The sequence below is a fragment of the Felis catus genome, chromosome X, assembly GCF_018350175.1.
Source record: "Felis catus isolate Fca126 chromosome X, F.catus_Fca126_mat1.0, whole genome shotgun sequence".
NCBI lineage: Eukaryota > Metazoa > Chordata > Mammalia > Carnivora > Felidae > Felis > Felis catus.
Genome location: NC_058386.1, coordinates 55,189,184 through 55,214,374, shown reverse-complemented (window position 1 = coordinate 55,214,374; position 25,191 = coordinate 55,189,184). Strand labels below are relative to the sequence as shown.

General features: G+C 35.1%; 1 protein-coding gene across 6 annotated transcripts in view; it reads left to right on the top strand.

Moving 5' to 3' along the window:
* The window catches only part of OPHN1 (oligophrenin 1), a 594,929-nt gene that overhangs the window by 403,680 nt on the left and 166,058 nt on the right, over positions 1-25,191 (top strand). For all 6 annotated transcript variants that reach the window (XM_023249184.2, XM_045051063.1, XM_023249185.2 and 3 more), the window contains one exon: positions 20,532-20,616. In XM_023249184.2, coding sequence (XP_023104952.1) covers positions 20,532-20,616 — 85 coding nt within the window. The remainder of the gene's footprint in view (positions 1-20,531; positions 20,617-25,191) is intronic.

Here is a 25,191-nt window from a genome sequence, read left to right as displayed (position 1 = left end):
GACATATAATGTCTTATAATAATCTGTATAGTCCTTTGTATTTCTATAGTATTGTTTGTTATTTCTGTTTCCCTTTTTATTTTATTTACTTGGTCTTTCTCCATTTTTCTTGATGAGTCTGGCTAAATGTTTATCATTGTTTCCCTTTTCAAGGAATCAGCTTTTGGTTTCATTGATCTTTTCTAATGTTTCTTTAGTCTCTATTTCATTTATTTCTAATCTGATCTTTTCTTTACAATGTTTTCTTTATTTTTTGAGAGGGAGAGTGTGAGAAATGGAGGGGCAGAGAGAGGGGGACCGAGGATCTGAATCAGTCTTTGCACTGACATGGTGACAGCAGCGAGCCTGATGTGGGGGTTGAACTCACAAACCACTAGATCAAGACCCTAGCTGAAGTCAGACACTTAAGCAACTGAGCCACCCAGGCACCCTTGTACTCTGATCTTTATTATTTCCTATCTTGTACTAACATTGGGCTTTGTTTTTTCTTCCTTTTTTTAGTTCCTTTAGAGGTAATGTTAGAATATTGTTGAGTTTTGTTTCTTGAAATAATTCTATACTGATATAAATTATCCTCTCACAACTGCTTTTGCTGTGTCCAAAAGATTTTGAACCATTGTGTTTTTATTTTCATTTGTGTATGTATGTTCATAGTATATAATATGTAATATGTAATGTATATATATAATATATATTAAGAATTCCTCTTTGATGTTTTTCATTGAAGTATTGGTTGTTTAGTAGCATATAGTTTAGCTTCCACATGTTTTTGTTTTCTCCAGGTATTTTCTTACAATTGCTTTTTTTAAAGTTTTTATTTTAGTCTCAGTTAGTTATCATTTTAGTTTCAGGTGTACATTGTAGTAATTGAACACATGTACATCACCTGGTGCTTATCACAAGTGCACTCCTTAATCCTTATCACCTATTTAACCCATCCTTCCACTCCTTACCCCTCTGGTAACCATCAATTTGTTCTCTGTAGTTAAGAGTCTGTTTCTCGGGGCGCCTGGGTGGCTCAGTCGGTTAAGCGGCCAACTTCAGCTCAGGTCGTGATCTCGCAGTCCGTGAGTTCGAGCCCCACGTCAGGCTCTGTGCTGACAGCTCAGAGCCTGGAGCCTGTTTCAGATTCTGTGTCTCCCTCTCTCTGATTCTCCCCCGTTCATGCTCTGTCTCTCTCTGTCTCAAAAATAAATAAACGTTAAAAAAAAGAGTCTGTTTCTTGGTTTGTCCCTATCTCCCTTTTTTCCCTTTGCTTATTTGTTTTGTTTCTTAAATTCCACATATGAGTGAAATCATATGATATTTGTCTTTTTCTCGCTGACTTATGTCAGTTAGCATTATACTCTCTAGCTCCATCCATGTCATTGCAAATGGCAGTATTTCATTCTTTTTCTTGGCAGAATGATATTCCATTATATATATATACCGACTCTTCTTTATCCATTTATCCATTGATACTTGAACGTATTCCATAATTTGGCTATTGTAATTAATTATGTTATAAATATAGGAATACGTGTATCCCTTTGAAATACTGTTTTCATATTATTTGGATGAATATCTAGTACTGCAATTACTGGATCATAGGGTAGTTTTGTTTTTAATTTTTTGAGGAACTTCCATAGTGCTTTCAAGAGTAGCTGCACCAGTTTGCATTCCCACCAAAAGTGTAAGAAGGTTCCTTTTTCACCACATCCTTGCCAACACTTGTCATTTCTTGGGTTTTTTTGTTTGCTTGTTTTTTGTTTGTTTGTTTTGTTTTTATTTTAGTCATTCTGAAAGTGTAAGGTGATACCTCATTGTAGGTTTTTTTAATTTTTAAAAAATTTTTTAATTTTATATTTAAGAGAGAGAGAGCAGGGGAGGAGCAGAGAGAGACAGAATCTGAAGCAGTCTCCAGGCTCTGAGCTGTGATGCCGGGCTTGAACTCATGAGCAGTGAGATCATGACTTCAGCCAAAGTTGGATGCTTAACCAACTGAGCCATCCAGTCACCCCCCTCATTGTAGTTTTGATTTGAATTTCCCTGATGATGAATGATTTTGAGCATCTTTTCATGCATCTCTTAGCCATCTGTATGTGTTTATTGGCGAAATGTCTTCATGTCTTCTGCCCATTTTTAATTGCATTATTTTTTTTCATGTTGGGTTCTATAAGTTCTTTTTTGTATATTTTGGATACTAACCCTTTATCAGATATGTCATTTGCAAATATCTTCTCCCATTCCCAAGGTTGCTTTTAGTTTTGTTTATTTTTTCCTTTGGTATGCAGAAGCTTTTTATTTTGTTGCAATCCCAATAGTTTATTTTTGCTTTTATTTCCCTTTCCTAGACATGTCTAGGAAAAATGTTAATAAAGCCAGTGTCAGAGAGATTATTGCCTGTGCTCCCTTCTAGAATTTTTATTGTTTCAGGTCTCACATTTGTGTGTTCAGTGTTTCTTTGAATTTATTTTTGTGTATGTTGAAAGTGCCCAGTTTCATTCTTTGCCTGTAGCTGTCCAGTTCTCCTAACACAATTTGTGAAACAGACTGTCTTTTTTCCATTAGATATCTTTTCCTCCTTTGTTGAAGATTAATTAACCATACAATTGTGGGGTTATTTCCCACTTTTCTATTCCATTCCATTGAAATAAGCATCTATTTTTGTGCCAGTACCCTACTGTTTTTATTACTATAGCTTTCTAATATAACTTGAAGTCTGAAATTGTGATGCCTCCAGCTTTGCTATTCTTCTTCAAGTTTGTTTTGGCTATTTGGGGTCTTTTCTTCTTCCGTATAAATTTTAGGATTTTTGTATTAGTTCTGTGAGTAATGCTGTTGGTATTTTGATAGAGATTGCTTTGAATGTGTAGATTGTATGGGGTAGTATAGAAATTTTAACAATATTTGTTCTTCCAATTCATGAACATGGAATATCTTTCCATTTATTTGTGTCATCTTCAGTTTCTTTCCTTAGTGCTTTGTAGTTTTCAGAGTACAGGTCTTTCACCTCTTTGGTAGGTTTATTCCTAGGCATATTGCTGTTTTTCTTGCAATTGTAAATGAAATTATTCTCTTAATTTCCATTTCTGCTGCTTCATTATTAATGTATGCCAATGTAGCATATTTTTTCGCATTGATTTTGTATTTTGTGACTATACTGAATTTATCAATCAGTCTAGTAGTTTTTTGTTGGGTCTTTAGTGTTTTCTATATAGAGTATCCTGTATTATGCAAATAGTGAAAGTTTTACATTTTCCTTGCCAATTCAGATATATTTTGTTTCTTTTTGTTTTGTGATTACTGTGCCTAGGACTTCAAGTATTATGTTGAATAAAAGTGGTGAGAGTGGACATCCTTGTCTTTCTGACATTTTAGGTGTAAGAGCTCTCAGTTTTTTTCCATTTAGTATGATGTTTGCTGTGGGTTTTTCATATATGTTTTTTTTATGTTGAGGTATGTTCCCTCTAAACCTATTTCATTGAGGTTTTTTTTTTTTTTATCATGAATGAATGCTGTACTTTGTCAAATGCTTTTTCTGCATCTATTAAAATGATTATATGTTTTTTATCCTTTCTCTTATTGATGTGATTGATGCATCACATGGATTGATTTGCAAATCAATTTATGCTCTAATATTCATAGTTTCTTTCCTTCTGCTGGTTTGGGGTTTGTGTTTTTTTTTCTTGCTCCTTTGGGTGTAATGTGGGTGTTTATTTGCAATTTTTCTTCCCTCTTGATACAGACCTGTATTGCTATAGCCTTCCCTTTTAGGACCACTTTCAATACTTTCAATGCATTCCAAAGGTTTTGAACTGTATGTTCTCATTTTCATTTGTTTTCACCTATTTTTTTAAATTTCTTCTTTGATTTCCTGCTTTACCATTCACTGTTTCATAGCAGATTGTTTAACCTCCATGTATTTGTGGTGTTTTCAAAATTTTCCTGTGGTTGACTTCTAGCTATTGTGGTCAGAAAAGGCGCATGGTATGATTTCAATCATTTTGTATTTCTTGAGTCCTGTTTTGTGACTTAATATGTGATCTATTCTGGAGAATGTTCCTTGTGCTCTTGAAAAGAATGTGTATTCTTCTGCTTTACAATGGAATGTTCTGAATATATCTGTTAAATCCATCTGGTCCAGTGTGTCATTCAAAGCCACTGTGTCCTTCTTGATTTTCTGTTTGGCTAATCTGTCCATTGTTGTACTTGGGTGTTAAATTCCCCTACAATTATTGTATTACTGTTGTTTAGTTCCTTTTGGTTTGTCATTAACTGTTTTATTTATTTATTTGGGTGGTCCTATGTTGCGTGCATAATTATTTAAAATGGTTATATCTTCTTCTTGGATTGTACCCTTTATTATTATATAGTATTCTTCTTTGTCTATTTATTTATTTATTTATTTATTTATTTCTCTTTACAGACTTTGTTTTAAAGTCTATTTTGTCAAAGTACTGCTACTCTGGCTTTTGACATCCATTTGCCTGGTAAATGTTTCTCCAACCCCTCACTGTCAATTTGCAAATGTCTTTGGTCTGAAATGAATGTTTTGTGGGCAGCATATAAGTCCATCTTGTTTTTCTTATCCATTTTGTCACCCTGTGTCTTTTGAATGGGGAGTATAATGCATTTACATTCAAAATAACTTTTGATAAATATGTACTTATTGCCATTTTATTACTTGTCTTTTTTTTGGTAGTTTTTCTGATCCTTTCTTCTCTTTCTGTCTTTCATGGTTTCTTGGTTTTCTATGGTGATAAACCTCGATTTCTTTATTCTTTGCATAACGATTAATTGGTTTTGATTTGTGGTTACCATTATGATTGTATATAACATATGTCTAGAGCAGTGTATATTTAGTTGATGGTCACTTTCATTTGAAAACTTTCTTAACTCCTCTGGCTCTCCACCCCCCACCATTTTAGGTATATGTCATTATATTTTACATGCTTTTATTTTTTGAATCCCTTTACAGAAATACTTATTGTTACTGCATCTATGTTTCCTTCTTTTCATACTCTCACTTGTGGTCTTTCCTTTCCACTCAAAGAATCCCTTTTAATATTTCTTGTAGGGGCAGTTTAGTGGTCATTAACTCCTTTAGTGTTTGTTTGAGAAATTCTTTTTCTCTCCTTCTACTCAATGATAGCCTTGTTGGATAGCTATTCTTGGCTGTATATTTTTCCCTTTCAACACTTTAAATATATCATGCCACTCCCTTCTGACTTGTAAAGTTTCTGTTGAAAAATTGCTGGTTGCCTTATGCAGTTTCTTTAGTATGTAACTGTCTTCTTCTGCTGATTTCAAAACTTTTTCTTTATCATAACTTTTTCCATTTTAGTTACTGTGTGTCTTGGTAGATCCCTGTTTCCCTTGAATTTGAATACCCTTTTACTTCCTTAGATTAGGGACATTTTCAGTGATTATTTCTTGAAATAAATGCCCTGCCCCCTTTTCTCTGTCCTTTCCTTCTGGGAATGCTATAATGTGAATGTTATGTTTGATAGAGTCAATGACTTCCCTAAGACTGTTCTAATTTTGCATAATTATTTTTCTATTTGTTTATCTTTATTTACTTTCCATTACTCTGTCTTCTAGGTCATTTACTCATTCCTCTGTTTCTTCCAGCCACTATTTATTCCATCAGTTGTATTCTTAATTTCATTTACTGTCTTCTTCATCTCTAATTGGTTCTTTTTTATCTCTGTGTTAAGAGTCTCACTGATGTCCTCTACTCTTTTCTCAAGTTCAGTGAGTATCTTTATGATCATTATTTCAAATTCTTTATCAGGCATGTTACTTATATCCTTTTTGCTTAGGTTTCTTGCAGTGGTTTTGCCCTATTTTTTCATTTGTGACATAGTCTTCTGTCTCCTCATTTTGCCTATCTCTTTGTGTCTGTTTCTGTGTTTTAGGAAGGTCAGTTTTACCTCTTGCTCTTGAAAGTAGTGGTCGGGATGTGCACTTTTAACTAGGTGGCACTTGTCCTCCTCCATAGGGATGCACAGCCACTGTGGAGACTGGGAATGGCCAGGCCATTGCACAAAACTCAAGCAGATTGAACGGGCCACAGTGCCATAAGTGCTGGTCCTCTTCCACTGGGGATTCACATCTGCCACAGAGACCTGGGCCAGTTGCTCAACACAACATGGTGGTCAGGGGGTGTAATTTTAACAAGGTGTGCTCATTCTCTGTGGGATATCGATAGACCCAATGTTGGCAAAGTTTGCATGAGTCCTCTGCAGTGGGCATCTATATCACCAGGATTGAGGCAGGTCTGGCTGGTGATTTGTGCTGTTGGTGTAGGTCAGTTAGGTAGTGAGTGTTGGTGCTGCTCTGGTTCCCACAGGTGACTGTACATTTATGATGTTGGGCCAGGGAGGAAAACATTGCCTGCCAGCTCCTTTGTTCCTGGTGAAGTCCCTCAGTGAACTCTGAGATTAGTAACTAGTTCTCCCTCTTGTAACCCAAGTGCTTTTCAAACTGCTGCTTCCAAGATGTATCTCCACAGGCTGTTTTTTGTGCTGTTTCTTTAAGGATAGGCGCTTAGCTTCCTATTGCCATCTCAGAGCCAAGCCTGCTGATTTTTATAGTTCTAGGATTTAATTCCTGCTGGTTGTAAGCACTCACCAAATTTGGCCCCTCTGATTTTCAAAGCTAAATTCTGTGGTTATTTGTCTTCCCTTTCTAGGTGCCCCAGTGTGCTAGTCTGTTTCTTGCTCCTCTCTGTGCATGCAGCTCCTCCCACCCCCCCACCCATCCAGCATTCAGACCTGCAGGGTTTAGGTTCTCACCAAATCTTTGCCTTTCCTATCCTCTTCAATGTGGCCTCTTCTCTACATTTAGTTGTGGAGTTATTTTGCTAGTCTTTGGGTCCTTTTCTGGGTTTTTTGCTCTGGTGTAAGTGTTATCTAATTGTATCCTTGGGAAGACGTGAGTTTAGAGTCTTCCTTCTCCACCATATCTCCTTGAAGTCCCTATTGATGGCTTCTTTTATACCCTTTTTTGCTTTAGAATGTTGGTTGCTATGTTATTTTATGTGCAGATGCTCATAGCTATTTTATTTTCATTCTGAGCATGGCTTTTAGCACTAAAAAGTGTTCTTACTCTCATGTAGTGCTTTTGGGCTTGAAATTTTCTTTGTCTGATATTGATTCCATTTGCCTAGTAGATCTTTACCCATTCCTAAATGTTCCTCTTTTTCATTACTTCCCTTTGGCTGATGTCTCTCCCTTATGTTTTGAGCTTTCCTTTCCTAGGAGCAATATATTTCCATGGCTTCCTTTTGAAGATCACTTAGAACACTCTTCCAAAAGTGCTCTGATTTACCGTGTTTTTCATTATTTTTATACTTTGTGTAGACTTTGTCTTTCTGGTGCTAGTTTTAGATTAATTTTATGCCTCTAGACCCCTTATTTTCTTTTCTTTTTTTTTTGAATTTTTTTTTCAACGTTTATTTATTTTTGGGTCAGAGAGAGACAGAGCATGAATGGGGGAGGGGCAGAGAGAGTGGGAGACACAGAATCGGAAACAGGCTCCAGGCTCTGAGCCATCAGCCCAGAGCCCAACGCAGGGCTCAAATTCACGGACCGCAAGATCGTGACCTGGCTGAAGTCGGACGCTTAACTGACTGCGCCACCCAGGTGCCCCAAGACCCCTTATTTTCTTATGAACATACTTTTTCCAGCATTGCACTTTCTCCCTGTATTGGTTTGTGGAGAAGGAATATTAGCGATAGCTCCCTGGGATTTGGTGTCCATTTTTCTACTTTCAGGTGATTTGGAATTTGGCTATTCTGTATGTATTTGTTATGTGGGGTACATGGCTTTGTGTAGCCCTGTTTTTTTCTGGTGGTTGCATGTTGTTTTATGGGGTATGTGTAGGGAGATGTAGATTTACATGTCCAGCATTACCTTGACGTAAGCATTTTCTCATATAGTTAAAAATACTTTGTAAATATTTGAATGGCTACATAATATTGTGGCAAATAAAAGAACCAATGTTTATCAAGTCATTTCCTTCCTTTTGAGCATTTAACTTGCTTCCTTTTTTGTGATGACATATTTGTAGAATAAATTGTAATGTATACTTTGGGTAGATTTGCTGAAGTAGAATTATTGCTCTAGGGTTATAAATGTTATTAATAATCTTTCTATAATTTGAATCTAAGAGAACCAGTAGGCCACAGATGGATTTACTTTAAGCTGATAAGGTAGTTTCCACCTTTTTATGAGGTCACACACCTCTTTCCTACATATACAACAGGATCCAGGTCTGAAATAGTTGGGAGGCACCAGTGTGGCTATTTTTGGAGTTTATAACCAGTATCTCTGCCAATTAATGGAAATTGTGCCATTACTAATTATTAAGTATTTGAACATCTTCCCCTGCCATAGTTTATATAACATTTGTTCTTCTACAGGTGGATTTTCTTTTTATCACTGCACTGGTGACACACGCATCTTATATACAGCAACAATAAAAGAACAAGTGACCTTTCTTTTAGCTATTCTTTAGTCTGGCATTTCTGGGTTTTATATGAGGATGAGTAAGATCCTAAAATACAGCTATCAAAACTGTAACTTCATGAAACTGATCAATTCTCACATTAGTAATTGCTGCTTGCCAGCTAGCATCAGAGCCTGATGGGCTTATTTCTGACTATACTTTCTATTAATCACGTCTGTTGCATCTTCTCACTTGATCAGTTTTATCAACTATAAACCATCAAAACTGATCTTACTATTTATGCAACAAGGATTTTCACAGTAATATATTATTAACTTTTATTTTTAATTAATTGAGACACTCTGGCATAACTCATGTGTTTCAGAAGAACGATTGTAACTTTCTTGCTGTTATGGGTTGTTGAGTTTTTTGTTTTTGTTTTGGATTTGGTTTTGTTTTTTTTTTGTTGTTGTTGTTGTTTTGCCTCTACATGTAACAAAAGATCATGGTACTCATTTGAAGTGTTGGTTAGAACTTTGTTCAAGATATTTCTATGATTATTCTTACTCCCAATCTGATTATCTATCACATTACATGACAGAAAACCAGCCTCAGCCTATAATCATCTTTGAGAAATTGTTATTAAGCAAACAAATGAACAAACAAATTCATAGGTCTAATTCTAGACTCAATGATTTGGTCTCTTGAGATCCAGGGATCAACATTTTTGCAAGGCTCCCCAATAAAATTTGTTGCAGTTTGGCACCTTACTATAGGCTCATTTTGAGAATGCATACTTTCATTTTAGTGCATGCTCCACATCAAGTCATGACCCCAGTACAGGTCTCAAGTGGTCATCTCTATTCCATTTTCTAGAACTTGACACCTTTGCAATATACCCATAGTATGCTCCAGGGTGCATTCAAAACTTTATTTTCTAGCATGCTCAAAAAGTCATTCCCTAACTAAGTATATTGTTCCATTATGAAATAGGGATCTAACTTTTCCCCTAAAGAGTTAATTTTTTTTTAAATTCCATGTGTTGAACACATCTTATTAACTAATTTATAATTCTGTTTTTATTGTGTGTTAGGTTGTTATATTCACATGATGTTTTTTTCCTGGGCTTTTCATTTTTTCTACTTGTATGACTGTTCTTATACTAGTATGATTTTGCTACAATTGTAGCATCACTAATCATTTTCTTATCAAGTAACACAAATTCTCATTTATTCTTTTTTGAAGGAATTCTTTTAGTCATTTGTCTTAGTTCATTGTCTTGTGTAAACTTTAGCATGTTCCAGGAAACTTTAGCATCTTCCTTATTCATAGAGCACTTATACAACTCAACACCAAAAGAACAAACTATGGAATTAAAAATGGGCAGAGGAACTAACTAGACATTTTTTTTTTCTAAAGAAGATATACAGATGGCCAACAGACATGAAAAGATGCTCCACACCACTAATCATCAGGGAAATGCCAATAAATACCACAATAAGATATAACCTTATACATGTTAGAATGGCTAAAATAAAAAAGACCAGAAATAACAAATGTTGGTGAGGATGTGGAGACAAAAGAACCCTCTTCATACACTGTTGGTGGGAATGCAAATTGGTACAGCCACTGTGGAAAATATTATGGAGATTTCTCAAACAAATTAAAAATGGGCATAGACTTTTAAGTTGATTCTGGAAAGAGTTAATTTTGGGGGCTCTAGTGATGGAATGAATGTGTTTTACATGTAACAAGGACACAAATTCTGAGGAACCAGAGGTGGAATGCTATGGTTTGAATATGTCTCCCTAAAATTCATGTTGAATCTTAACCCCCCAAAGTGATAGTGTTTGGAGGTGAGCGTTTGAGAGGTGATTAGTACTCTTATAAGAGACTCCAGAGAGATCCTTGTCCCTTCCACCATGTGAGGGCACATTGGATAGTTTGTGGGCTGCAGCTTGGAAGAGGGTCTTATTGACCTGACCAGACCATATATCCTGATTTTGGACTTCCAGCCTCCAGAACAGTGAAAATAGCTTTATGTCATTTATCAGCTACCCAGTCTATGGTAATTTGTTATAGTAGCCTGAACTAAGACACTCATTTTCTTCCTTGATTACTATAGAATTATAATAAGTTTGAAGTTGGATAGTGTCACTCTTCAGACTTTATTTTTCTCCCCCATTATTACATTGCCTATTCTGTATCTATTGTGTTTTCATATAAACTTTCATGTCACTTCTTGATGTCCATAAATTAATTTGCTTGGATTTTATTTATATTTCATTTAATAAATAAAATCATTGGAAAGCTGGGAAGAAAGACATATTGAGTCTTCCTGTCCATGTATATGGACTATCTGCCCATTTATTTAGATCTGTATTTTATCAAGATTTTGCAGTCTTCATATAGATCTTGCACATCTCTTATTGTATTTATACCTAAGTTTTTCATTTTATGGTGCTAATATAAATGGTATTATGTATTTAATTTCATATTCAAATTGTTTATTGTTGGTATATGAGAAGGCAGTTGACTTTTGTTTATTAACCTTGTATCCTGCAGTTTTGCTATAATTTTTCATTACTTCCAGGATTTTTGTTGTTCCTTTTTTTTCAGATTCATTTCATTTTATTATTTTTTTTTAATTTAAATCTAGGTTAGTTAACATATAGTATAATAATAATTTTAGGAATAGAATTTACTGATTCATTGCATATATAACACCCAGTGCTCAATCCAACAAGTGTCCTCCTTAATGCCCCTTGTCCATTTAGCCCATCCCCCTATCTGTAACCCCTTTAGCAGCCTCAGTTTGTTCTCTGTTTTTAGCAGACTTTTATGGTTTGCCTCCTTCTCTGTTTTTTTTATTCCATTCCCTAATGTTCATCTGTTGTGTATTTTAAATTCCACATATGAGTGAAATTATGTATTTGTCTTTCTCTGAGTTATTTTGCTTAGCATAATGCACTACTTCCATCCATATTGTTGCTAAAGGCAAAATTTTATTCTTTGTCATCGCCAAGTCACATTCCATTGTGTATATATATATATACCACATCTACTTTATCCATTCATCAGTCGATGGAAATTTGGGCCCTTTCCATACTTTGATTCTTGTTGATAGTGCTGCTATAAACGCTGCGGTGCATGTGCCCTTCAAAATAGCAGTCCTATAACCTTTGGATAAATACCTAGTAGTGTAATTGCTAGGTCATAGGGTAGTTCTATTTTTAATTTTTTGAGGAATCTCTATACTGTTTTCCAGGGTAGCTGCACCAGTTTGCATTCCCACCAGCAGTGTGAAATGTTTACTCTTTCTCCACATCCTCACCAACATCTGTTGTTATCTGAGTTGTTAATGTTAGCCATTCTGACAGGCGTGAGGTGGTATCTCATTGTGGTTTTGATTTCCCTGCTGGTGAGTGATGTTGAGCATCTTTTCATGTGTCTGTTAGGCATCTGGATGTCTTCTTTGGAAAAGTGTCTATTTTAGTCTTTTGCCCCTTCTTCACTGGATTATTTGCTTTTTTTGGGTGTTGAGTTTGATAAGTTCATTATAGATTTTTTCTGATATGTCATTTGTCATATGTCATTTGTCTTCTCCCATTCCATTGGTTGCCTTTTAGTTTTGCTGATTGTTTGCTTTGCTGTGCAGAAGTTTTTATCTTGAAGAGGTCCCAATAGTTCATTTTTTGCTTTTATTGACCTTGCCTTGGAGACATGTCAAGTAAGAAATTGCTGTGGCTGATGTCAAAGATGTTGTTGCCTGTTTTCTCCTCTTGGATTTTGATGGCTTCTTGTCTTCCACTTTGGTCTTTCATCCATTTTGAGTTTATTTTTGTGTATGGTTTAAGAAGGTGGTCCAGATTCATTCTTCTGCATGTCATTATCCAAGTTTTCCAGCACCATTTGCTGAAGACACTTGCCTTTTTTCCATTGAATATTCTTTCCTGCTTTATCAAAATTAGTTGGCTATACATTTGTGGGTCTATTTCTGGGTCCTCTATTCTGTTCCATTGATCTGTGTGTCTGTTTTTGTGCCAGTACCATAGTGTCTTGATGATTACAGCTTTGTAATAGAGCTTGAGGTCCATAAATGTGATACCTCCAGCTTTGTTTTTTTTTTTTTTCCAGGATTGCTTTGGCTATTCGGGGTCTTTTCTGGTTCCATACAAATTTTAGCATTATTTGTTCTAGCTCTGTGAAGAATGCTGGTATTATTTTGATAGGATTGCATTGAGTGTGTAGATTGCTTTGGGTAATACCAACATTTTAACAATATTCTTCCAATTCATGAACATGGTATGTTTTTACATTTTTTTTGTGTGTGTCTTCTTTAATTTCTTTCATAAACCTTCTATAGTTTTCAGTGTATAGATTTTTCACCTCTTTGGTTAAGTTTATTCCTAGACATTTTATGTTTTTCGGTGCAATTGTAAATGGGATCGCTTCCTTGATTTCTCTTTCTGTTGCTTCACTGTTGGTGTATAGGAATTCAACCGATTTCTGTACATTGATTTTATATCCCATGACTTTGCTGAATCCATGTATCAGTTATAGCAGTTTTTGGTGGAGTCTTTTGGGTTTTCCACATAAGAGTATCTTGTCATCTATGAAGAGTGAAAGTTTGACTTCCTCCTTGCCAATTTTGATGCATTTTATTTCTTTGTATTGTCTAATTCCTGAGGCTGAGACTTCCAACATTATGCTGAATAAGAGTGGTCAGAGTGGACATCCTAGTCGTGTTCCTGACATTGAGAGGAAACCTCTCTGTTTTTTTTCGCATTGACAATGATATTAGCAGTAGGTCTTTCGTATATGACCTTTAGGATGTTGAGGTATGATCCTTCTATCCCTACTTTCTTGAGGATTTTTATCAAGAAAGGATGCTGTATTTTGTCAGATCCTTTCTCTGCATCTATTGAGAGGATCATATGGTTGTTATCCTATCTTTTGTTAAGGTGATGTATCACATTGATTGATTTTCAGATATTGAACCAGCCCTGTGTCCAAAGAATAAATCCCACTTGATCCTGGTGAATAATTATTTTAATGTATTGTTGGATCCAGTTTGCTCATATCTTGTTGATAATTTTTGCATGTTCAACAGGAAATTGGTCTCTAGTTCTCCTTTTTAGTGGTATCTTTGTTATTGGAATCAAGGTAATGCTGGTCGCATAGAATCAGTTTGGAAGTTTTACTTCCATTTTTATTTTTTTGGAACATATTCAAAAGAATAGGTGTTAACTCTTCTTTAAATGTTTTGTAGAATTCCTCTGGAAAGCCATCTGGACGTGAACTCTTGTTTGTTGGGATATTTTTGATTACTAATTCAATTTATTTACTGGTTATGAGTCTGTTCAAAATTTCTATTTCTAGTTTCAGTTTTGGTAGTTTATATGTTTCTAGTAATTTGTCCATTTCTTCCAGATTGCCCAATTTGTTGGCATATAATTGCTCATAATATTCTCTTATTATTGTTTGTGTCTCTGTGGTTTTCATTGTGATGTCTCCTCTTTCATTCATGATTATATTTATTTGAGTTCTTACTTTTTTTCCTTACAGAAAGGGCTTTTTTTTCAACCCCAGCTAGTATTCTTATTATCATGGTTGTAAATTGTAGTTCAAACATCTTGCCTATATCTGTGTTGATTAAGACCCTGGCTGTCATTTCTTCCTGTTCTTTTTTGGGGTAAATTCCATCATTTTGTCACTTTGGAGGAAGAAAAAAATTAATAAAATTAAAATTAAAAAATTAAAAACCAACCACAAAATCAAATAAAAGAAGCTAGATCATTGGTGTATTTTGTTCTGCTTGTAATAAGCTTGATAGAATAGAGAAAAAATGGAAAGAAAGGAAAAAAAGGTAAGAAAAATTTAAAAATTAAAAAAAATATGATAAAAGAGAATGAAATGAAATAAAATGAATAGAATAAAAATATAATAAGGTAAAAGATAATTTTAAAAATTAAGAAAAAGAAAACAAAAAATATTTTTTTCTCTTTCTGTATCCAAGATAAAGGAAGAAAAAAAACACAACTTAAACAAAAACAGAAGCAAAATACTAAAAAATGAGCCAGTAAACAGAGTGAAACTTGAATGAAGTTACATCCACTTTCCCCTAGAACTGACACTATCAAGCACTCTATAGTCCATGTTCATACCCTAAGCAGATGGAGGGACTTATGTTGGTCTTCTAGGGTATTGTGCTTGGAGGGTGCAGTTGGGTGGAGGTTGGTGTAATGGCTCTGTTCTCCACTAGGTGGCACTGCATATCTTACTGGGGTGGATCAGTGTGGTGCACGTATGAGTGAGCATGCATGCGCATGCTCATGCTCGAGAAAGGTGGAAACGTCTTCACCCAATTCCCTAGTCTCTGGCCCAGGGACTTTACGCTCTCACTGACCCATGATTTACCATCCCTCCTTTGTATCAGGTCTCTGTCCACTCCCTGTCTCTACCCTGTCCATGTCCAAGCCATCCACCTGCAAGGTGGCACCTCCCTCCAGAGTTTTATCTTAGATGGGGCTGTGTTTCAAACCCCACACTTCAGAGACCCCTGCGGCTTGAACCCACACTGACTCTCTGGCAGAGGGTCTCACTGAGCAATGGCCAGTGATGCTGGCTTACCCCAGAGAATGTTCATGCAATCACGCAGTGGCAGAGATTCAGAGACTGTGGTGAATCACAACACACAGGTTGTGCCAGGTTTCACAGTATCCTGGCATCTATGTCCCAGTACCAGCAAACATGGATGCTCTCGGGGTCTCCTGGGACCTTTATGTGTGGCAAAGCTGTATGGTTTCTACCAAAGGGTTCTCTAAGCAGGGGAAACAGTTCTCCCCATGTAGCACACGGACCTCTCAGACCCCTCTGCCTGTTCCTGGAGATTTGCCCTATTTCCTCACTAGGGTACTGCCAGGCACTGAGCTCCAGAACTTCAGACTCTGACCTCCACTGTTTATAGAATCCTGGTGGTATTGAAACCTTCTCCTTTCTTCCTGTCAGTGGTTTTGGGGAACAGATTTCTTGTTTTCATCCCCTGTGTTTTCACTCTTTCTCTCTCTTTCTCTTCAGCTGCTTTCAGGGGAGTGTTTTTCCTGCATTCTCCTTATGTGCTTCACTCTCCCCCTTTCTCTGTTGTCTCTCTGCAAAAACAGTTCCCTACACTCCAAGGCTTTTCTCTCCCCTAGTTCAACTCTCCTCTCCGCACTCTGTACCTGCCAAGTTCTGTGGTTCAAGTTTTGCAGATTTTTGTGTTTAATATTCAGATCAGTTTCCAAGGTGTGCAAAAATGGTTTGGTGCTGATCTAGCTGTGTTTCAGGTATGAGACAAGGTAAGGGTTTCCATGCTTCTTCGCCATCTTCTCTTCTCCCTGGATTTTTGTTGTTCTTGTTGACTGTTTGGGATGTTCTGCATAGACAGTCATTATATCTGTAACAAAGGCAATTTTCATTTTTCCTTCCCAAACTGTATACCTTATACTCCCTTTTATTATTTTATTAACTAAGATTTCCAGTTTGATGTTTAATAGGAGTGGTGAGAGAGGACATCTTTGCTTTGTTCCTGATCTTTGGAGAAAAGCATTCTATCTTTCACTGTTACTTAACAGTGTTAAGCTTCCTGTTATGTTAGCTTCCTGTTTTTTGTAGATGCTCTTTATCAAATTGAGTTCATTTCTATCACTAGTTTCCTGATGGTTTTTTATTGTGAATGAGTATTGCATTTTTCAAATGCTTTTTCTGCATCTATTAATACAATCACATGCTTACTCTAAAGAAGAACTAACCTATGGATGTGATGAATTACAGTAATTGATTTTTGAAAATTGAATCAGCGTTACATACCTGCAATTAATCCCACTTGTTCATGGGTTTTATACTATGTTGTATTCTATTTGTTAATGTTTAATTCAGGATTTTGCATTTTCATGAGAGATATTTCATTTGTTGTTTTCCTTCATCACAATGACTTTTGTGTCATTCAAGTAATGCTGGTCTCAAAGAATGATTTAGGAAATATTCCCTTTGCTTCTATTTTCTGGAAAACATTATATAGGAGTGATATGGTGTTTTTTTTTTTTTTTTTTCATTAAATGTTTTGTTAGATTTACCAGGGAATCCCTCTGGACCCGGTGGTTTCTGTTTTAGCATGTAATTCATTTCTGACTCAGTTTTTTTTTTTTAATAGCTACCAATCTATTCAGATTGTCTATATCCTTATGTTTGTATTTTGGTAAATTTCATCTTTGTAGGAACTGGTCCATTTCATCAAGATTATCAAATTTATAGGCATAGAACTATTCATAATATTTCTCTATTTTTTTCTTTCAATGTCCACAGGATCAGTAGTTGATTATCTCTCTTCTGATATTAGTTATTTATGTCTTCTCTTTTTTTCTTAATTAAACTGGCTAGACGTTTATCTTTATTTTGGATTTTTTCAAAGAGCCATCTTTTGGTTTTATTGATTTTCTCTATTGATTTCCTGTTTCAATTTCATGGATTTTTACTCTAACTTTTATTATTTCTTTCCTTCTTCTTCCTTTGGGGTTGCTTTTCTTTTTGTAGTTTCATAAGGTGGAAGTTGAGATGATTCATTTTATTTTAGCTCATCCCTCTTTTTTTAAATATATGCATTCAGTGCTATGTATTTCCTTTAAAGCATTGCTTTTGCTACACCCCACAAATTTTTATAACTTGTATTTTTATTTTCCTTTCACTTGAAATATTTTAAAATGTCTCTTGAGATTTATTTTTTGACTCACCTAAATAACTTGAAGTGTGTTGTTTAATCTCCATGTATTTGGGGATTTTTCAGGTATCTTACTGTTATTGATTTCTAGTTTAATTTCATTTTCTGAGAGCATATTTTATGTGATTTCTGTTCTAAATATGTTCAGGTATGTTTTTTTGCCCTGACTGTGGTCTGTCTTGGTGAATGTTCTATATGGACTTGAGAAGAATGTTTATCCTCCTATTGTTAGATGAAGTAGTCTACAAATGTCTATTAGGTCCAAATGATCAGTGGTCTTATTTAGTTCAATTGTATACTTTCCAACTTTCTGCCTATTGCGTCTGTCTGAAGGAAGTGTGTTGAAGTCTTTAGTGATAATAGTAGATTCATTTTCTTGCAGTTTTATCAGTTTTTGCCTTACATATTTGGATACTTTGTTGTTGGATGCATACCTGTTAAGAAATGTTCAGTCTTCCTTGAGAATCACTCCTTTTTATGCTATGCCCCTCTTTATACCTTATAATTTTTCTTGATCTAAAGTCTGCATTGTTTGAAATGAATACAGCTACTCCAGCTTTCTTTTGATTATTGTTAGTATGACATACCTGTTTCTATCCATTAATTTTTAATCTATATGTGTCTTTATATTTAAAGTTGGTTTCTTGTAGACAATATACAATTGAGTCTTGTTTTTTAATACACTCTTGACAGTCTATATCTTGTAATTAACATATTTGTACCACTTATATTTAAAGTTATTATTGATATAGCTGGATTAGTATCTACCATATTTGTTACGGTTTTCTATTCATTGTCTTTCTTATTTGCTTCTTTTTTGTCTCCCACTCTTTTTCTTCCTTCTCTGGGTTTAACTGACTACTTTGTATGATTTCTCTTCTGTTAGTATATCAATTATATTCTTTTAAAAACTTTTTTTTAGTGGTTGCCCTTATATTTTTAATATACATTCATGTTATTCAGATCCTCTGTCAAATAACACTATGCTACTACACAAGTAGTGCCCGTACCTTATGACAAAGTATTATTCTTAATTACTGTCTCTAATCCTCATTAATATTATTATCATTCATTTCACTTTTTCATAAGCTATAATTACTGGATACATTGTTTATATTATTTTGAACTTTACCTGTTAGGCCAAGAAAGATTAAGTCAAATACAAAGTTTTATTTACCATCATTAATTCCTCCTCTAATGCTCTTTCTTTCTTCATATAGATCTGAGTTTTTGACCTCAACTTTCTTGTGAAGAACTTCTTTTAATATCTTTTGCAAGGCAGGTCTACCGTTGACAGAGTTCCTCCATATTTCTGTATCTGAAAGAGTCTTTATTTCTCCTTCACTTTTAAAAGATAATTTTACTGTGTACAGAATTCAGGCTGGTCTTCTTTACTTTGAATACTTTAAATATTTCACTCCATTCTCTTCTTGTTTGTGTGGTTTCTGAAAGATGAGTATGATGTAATTCTTATCCTTCTCCAATTTGGCAAGATCGTTTTTGTTTTTGGTTTTGTTTTCCTTCTGACTTCTATCAAGATGTTTTGTCTTTGATTTTGTTTAGTTGAATATGTTATACCTAAGTGTGGATTGTTTTGGTGTATAACCTGCTTGGTGTTTTCTGAGCTTACTGGATCTGTGCTGTCATATTTATAATTGGTTTGGGGAAATTCTCAATCATTATTATTTCAGATATTTCTGCTATTCCTTTTTTTTTCTTCTTCTGATATTCCCCTTACATGTATGTTACACCTTTTGTTATTATGTTACAGTTCTTGGATATTCTGTCTTTTTCTTTCTTTTTCCTCTTTTCTTTTCAAAATTTCTATTGACATTTCTTCAGACTCACTGATTATTTCCTCAACTGTGTCCAGTTCATAGATGAGCTCATTAAGGGAATTCTTCATTTATGTTATGGTGTTTTTGATTTCTAGACTTTCCTTTTGGTTCTTAAAGCTTCTATCTCTCTGCTTACCTAATTTATCTCCTTTTTTATGTTGTCCATTTATCCATTACAGTCCATAGCATATTAATCATACTTGTTTAATATTCCCAGTCTGATAATTCCAACATCTCTGCCATATCTGAGCCTGGTTCTGATACTTGGTATGCTATGTCTCTTCAAACTGTGTTTTTGGTTTTTTTTTTTTTTTTTGGTCTTTTGTCTTTAGTATGTCTTACAATTTTTGTTGTAAGCTTTACACGATGTAATGATAAAAAGAACTGAAGTGAATAAGCCTATCCTGTGAGGTTTTGTTTAGCTGCTAGAATTTAGCCTGTGTTTATGTTTGCTGTAACCATATGTGTCAGAGGCTACAGTTATCTCTGATTACCTTGTTTTTATTTCCTCTGTTGTCTTCGGTTTTCCCTAGAGACTTCTTAAATATTATCTAAGAAGCACCGTTCTTTAGTTGCATTCCCCTGTTACTATTCAGGAGGACTATTGATGTTGTGGTAATTTGTGGGGGGAAGGGTAACATTCTATAATCCTATCATTATGTCTTTTAGTGAGTCTCTGCCGCTGGCCAGTGACCTTCACAAGTACTTCTCAGTATGATTTCGGTTTTTCCCCTTAGACAGGAAGGCAGTCCAGGTATGGAGTTGGGTATTTTCATTTTCCTAGTTCAGTTGAGTTCTAGTAAAACCCCATCACATTAGGATCTGGTAAAATAGTTTCTCTTAATGGTAGGCTTCACTAAGAAGAATGAAATGTGTTGTGCATATTTTTTAAAGAGCTACTTTTCCTCTTTTGCCCTCTCAGAAGCACAGAAACATGAGTAAATTTTTCTCACATCTTCACCATGAGAACTTGATAGGGCTCCTGGAAGTAAAATTCACAAAAGTGTGGGAGTCCCCATAGGACCAGGCCCCCTGAGAATTTTTAACTCTCAAACCTGTCCACACTGAACCTCTAGCAATTTATCAATTGCAGATTAGGTTTTCCTAAACTTGTACTGGTTCCCAAGGAATTTTCTGCTCCTGGGCTCCTGCTCTAATAAGTTTTGATTTTCTGTATATGCCTGTCTATTTCTTCAGTTTGGGGACAGTAGTTCAATGACCTCAGTTCTCTGATAGATCTAAGAGGAGTTGATTTTTGGTTTATTACACCTTTTTTCTTGTTGTGTGGGTAGAAGAGATGACTTCCAAGCTTCTTACATGACTGACTGGAATGCAAGGAAATTTTTGAGGCATCAAAGACATTTGTTGTACAAAGTTTTCATCTCTTGAAAACTGGGTAACATAATCATGTTTTAATTAATGAACTTTATTTTTCTTTTAAAGGGGTAAAAAGTAAGAACTTTTGGAACATTAACTTTTTTCATATTTTTTTTCTCAAATAGATCCTAAATGTCCAGGAGATGTTGATTTTCATTATAGTGACTGGGACATTAAGACAATTACCAGCTCCTTGAAATTCTACCTCAGGTATGCCTGATATGATTTGGAACTTTGTTTTTCACACTTGATGAAATTTGTCTGGGTGGATATTGGAGCTTATGTGGTCATAGTTTCTGGAGGTTGGATAGGAATGCTAAAGAAAAAAAGAGTGAAAAGGATTTCTGTCAAAACAAAGAATGTGCATTAGAAGACATTTAATCTGGGAATTTACGCAAGTGAAGGATGAAAATAATAGGATTGTTATTGAAAAATTGCTTTTTCTTAGGGAAATGATTATTTTAAAACTCATACCCTTAAAATAATGGAAGTTTGCCCATTGTGCATAGATGTAATGCTGTCACAATGTGCTCACTAGTAATATCAGGATTTATGACAATTCAAGGTTGTTAACATGTTTTGGTGAATAATAACTATTTTGAAACGTTAAATTGCATTTACACAAACAATACATGTGTTTGTATGTTTATATGCCATATTCCATGCTTTAATCCATGTAATAGAAATAAAAAAACAAGAAAGTATAACCATAAAAATGTTAAAACTGAATGAATTGACAGAAGTAGGAAAACAAAATTTACCTTATCAGCAAAATATGGGGATGTGCGATGGTAATGAATATATCATTTAGTTAATTGGCATAAATTTATATTATGTAAAAGTATTTGGGACATATACATTTAAACTCATTCATTTCTTACTATTCTCTATGTGCAATATTATTTACCATACTTTATTAAATAAATGTCTTTTTTTTCAATTATTGTACTCTTCAGATATTAAGATAGATACTTGAATATCATTAATCCAAAATAAATTGGGTCTCAGATATTGCTGTTAAATGACTTCCTGCTGTAGTATAATCTTAGAACTTTATATAAACATGGATGCTTTTTCCAGGAGTATTTCTCCTGCATCTGCAAAAGAAGAAAGGTACTGTTGTCCGAGGGTTTATTCAGGGCTAAGCAGTGTTCTAGTTGCTTACATGGGCAATGTCATTTTTTTACAATAATCTTATAAGGTAGGTAGTACCATACTATTTTATAGATGAGAAAATTGAAAGGCATCCCCTTCCCCATTTAGTACTATCCATGCTCACAGCTCATATATATCTATGACTTGTAGGCCACTTATATTGGAGCATCTTTTTCCTCTATTTCCTACCCCCAGGGGTTATGGCCTCCTTGGAGTTACTTGGGTAATTTTAGTGACGATAGAGAGCAATCTACTATGTATGTTTTTAGAATACTGATGATTATAATAGTGAGAGTAAATGATTCTGTCTTTAGCCTTCTTCAAGGAGTCAAGTTTTTTCAAAGATTTATATAGGTTAAATACATCCACACATTATATGTTTCCCAGCTCATCCCATAATAACCAGTGTGGCCCTTTTGAAAGATTGGAGGGTCAGGCCTTAAAGCCTGAATGAGCAATACCCCTAGTAAGAGATTTTTCCTTAAGACTTATGTATGGGCCTTTAATATGCACGAGCCAATCAACACCCATTAAGTTTCTCAAATACATTAATATTTTCAAAGAGGGCCTCTTCCATCTGTGTTATAGGTACCTAACTCAACCCTTATCTCTAACATTTTCAGAAAAGTACTCCAAAAACTATCCTCTCTCTCTTATATTTTTAATGTCTCTTTTTCGACTGGCTGTTTCTTCTCAGCATATAAATATGGTACCATAAAGCACATCTCTTTGACTTTGTGTCTTTTTTCATTTATTCATTTTACCATTTACTGGATCAGTAAACTTTTCCTGTATAGCTAGTCTATGTCTAGCATGGTGCTAAGCAGGAGGCATACAATTGTGAATGGATGTGATCTCTGAATTTAAAAAGGTTATAATCCAGTGAGGGGCAGAAAAAAAACAGGCAATCATACAAATATAACAAACTATAATAAGTACTCTGAAGGGAAGGCACAAAGTGGTATGAAGGCTTACAACAGGAAGACCTGTTGTATTCTGGTTGTCCGTTTGAACTGAGGTTTAAATTATAATTTGGAGTCAACTGGGAGGAGGCAGTTGCAGACAAAGAGAACTGCATGTGCAAAGGCCTTGAAGCAAAAGAGGGGATGACCCCTTCAAGAAACTACATGTACTAGTATAGGTGGAGTACTGAGTGTAGAGAGGGAGGGAGAGATGTGTAGGAGCCAGACATTGCAAGGCTGTATGGGACATTTTAAGAATTGGAGTATGGATTTATTTTAAAAAGAATGGTAATAAATTGAGAGATTTTAAACAAGTTACATGATGAGGTTTGAATTTTGAAAAAAAAAATAGAGAGAGATCAGATTATAGGGAATCAAAATATGTTGAGGTAGAAACCAATTAGCAGGCTATTGCTGTGGTCCATGAAAAAGATGATGCTTCTTCTTGAAGTAGGGAATAGGAATATCGATTTGTAGAAATAAGCATAATAAAGAAATTTGGGGAGAAAATTTAGATATGAGAATGGGGGAGAGGGAGATAAAAGAATGATTTCCATGTTTCTGACCCATACAACCAAATGGTGGTCATACATTCAGTGATTTGAGAAACACAAGAAAAAGACTAAATGTAAGGGAGATGGCAAGTTGGGTTTTAGATATTTCAAATTTGGGTGTCTTTGAAGAAATCAGAACAAGGTATTAAGCAAGGCATTGCATATATGGGAATAAACTCAGAGAAGAGCTCTGAGCTTGAGCTAAAAATTGTGAATCATTGACAATATAGATGACAATTGGAGGCAGGATCTTGGATGAGATTGCCTAATAAGAGAGATACTTCATGTCTTCCTATTCAAGCTTCAGTATATGAGGTAATATACACTCAGTGTCTCTACTTCTTAACCTCCTAGTTTACCCTTTAACCCATTGCAGTCTCCCTCCCACCAACTCTGCTCCACTGAAGCTGCTCTTGCCAAGGTCACTAGTGACTTCTTCAATGCTAAACACAATGGACAATTGTCAGTCTTTACCTTACTTGATTTCTTTGTAGCATTTGAAGGTGTTACCAAGCCCTCCTTGAAACATTATCTTCTTTTGGATTCTACTGTATCTCTTGCTTTTGGCTTTCTTCACACCTTTTAAACCATTTTAGCAGTTCCCTTTATGGACTTTCTACCTAATATATTCCAGGACTCTCCCCTCTTTTTGCTATACTGGAGGGAGGGAAAATTCAAATATCCACAGGGGCCAGGATGTGAAGATGAATGAAGCAGACTCCTTTCATATTAAACACATTACATATTGAACCTGTATTTGCATAGTGATACCTTTTTTTATGTATAATAAGCAATATTATTTACTTCCACAAATAACCATATAGGCCCAATATAGCCAACTCGTTCAGTTTTTCAGTAGTGTTAGAAAATAATGGATTTTATGTGAAATATCTCAAATTTTTTATATTCTGATGACTGGTTCAATTCCATTTCTTTTTTATACACTATTCTGGACAAATAATAAATTAAAGTCCTCATGTAGCTATTGGCTGTGGCTTGGTCATCTCTCCTTGAGCAGTGGTATCTGTTCTCATGGTTTTAGTCACTCACCTAGGTTTGTGATTTCCACTTCTCAAATTTAGAAGGAACTCCTTCCATCTGCCTAATAGACATCTCCCTTTGGCTATCCTAAAAGTCCCTCTAGCTTAGATCTCCACTTCCTTCTGAATAAATTTCTATTCTATCCAGTCTTCCAAACCAGATGACTTTCTCCCTCACCAGTATACCCAATGATTGAAGAAGTTCTGTCTTTAATGTCTTTTAAATAATTCTCATCATTTCTTTCTATCCCTGATGCCACTAATTTTGTTTAGGCCTTTATTAACTCTCAACTGGATTACTACAATAATCACAGTGGGAGGAAGTATAACAGTGATTAAGAGCATAGACTCAGGACAGACTGACTAGTTCTGCCATTTACTAGGCATGTGTAGTCTTGGTTAAATTAAACTTCTCTGAACCTCAGTTTCCTCATGTATGAAATGGAGATAATAACAATATGCACCTTACAGAGTTGGTATGAGGATTAAATTAGTAAATATATGCACATCGCTTAGAACAATGAAGACTTTACTATTATTATAAGTGAATTACTTCTTCTGAGCCACCCACCACCTACCTTTATTTTATCATCACACTGGTCATTTTATATTGAAAGTTTTGTATATGACACTCTTCTCAACTAGACTATTAGCTCCTTGGAGGTTTGGGGTCTCTCTTACTCATCGCTGGATCCCCAACATCTGGCACAATGCTAGGTACCCATAGGTGCTCAGTCATTTTTTTTTTTTTTTTACCAAATAAAGAAATCTTTTGGGCCTCAATTTTCTCCTCCGCTAAACTGGGACTGGAATAACTGCTCCATCTCACAGGATCATTGGAAGGATCAGATGGTAGGACAGATATGAAGCACTTTGAAAACTAAAGAACTATCCAACTGCGAGAACTTTATAGCAGAATTCAGAGTGGGTCTACTTTGGAATTTTTCAGAACTGGTTTGAAACTCCTTTCACTTTTGAGAACTAATTGGAGACCTTACTAGACTAATTTGCCTATACTTTTGCAGGTTTTTCATTGAATTACTAGTAACTAGGATTCCTCTGACAAAGTTTCAG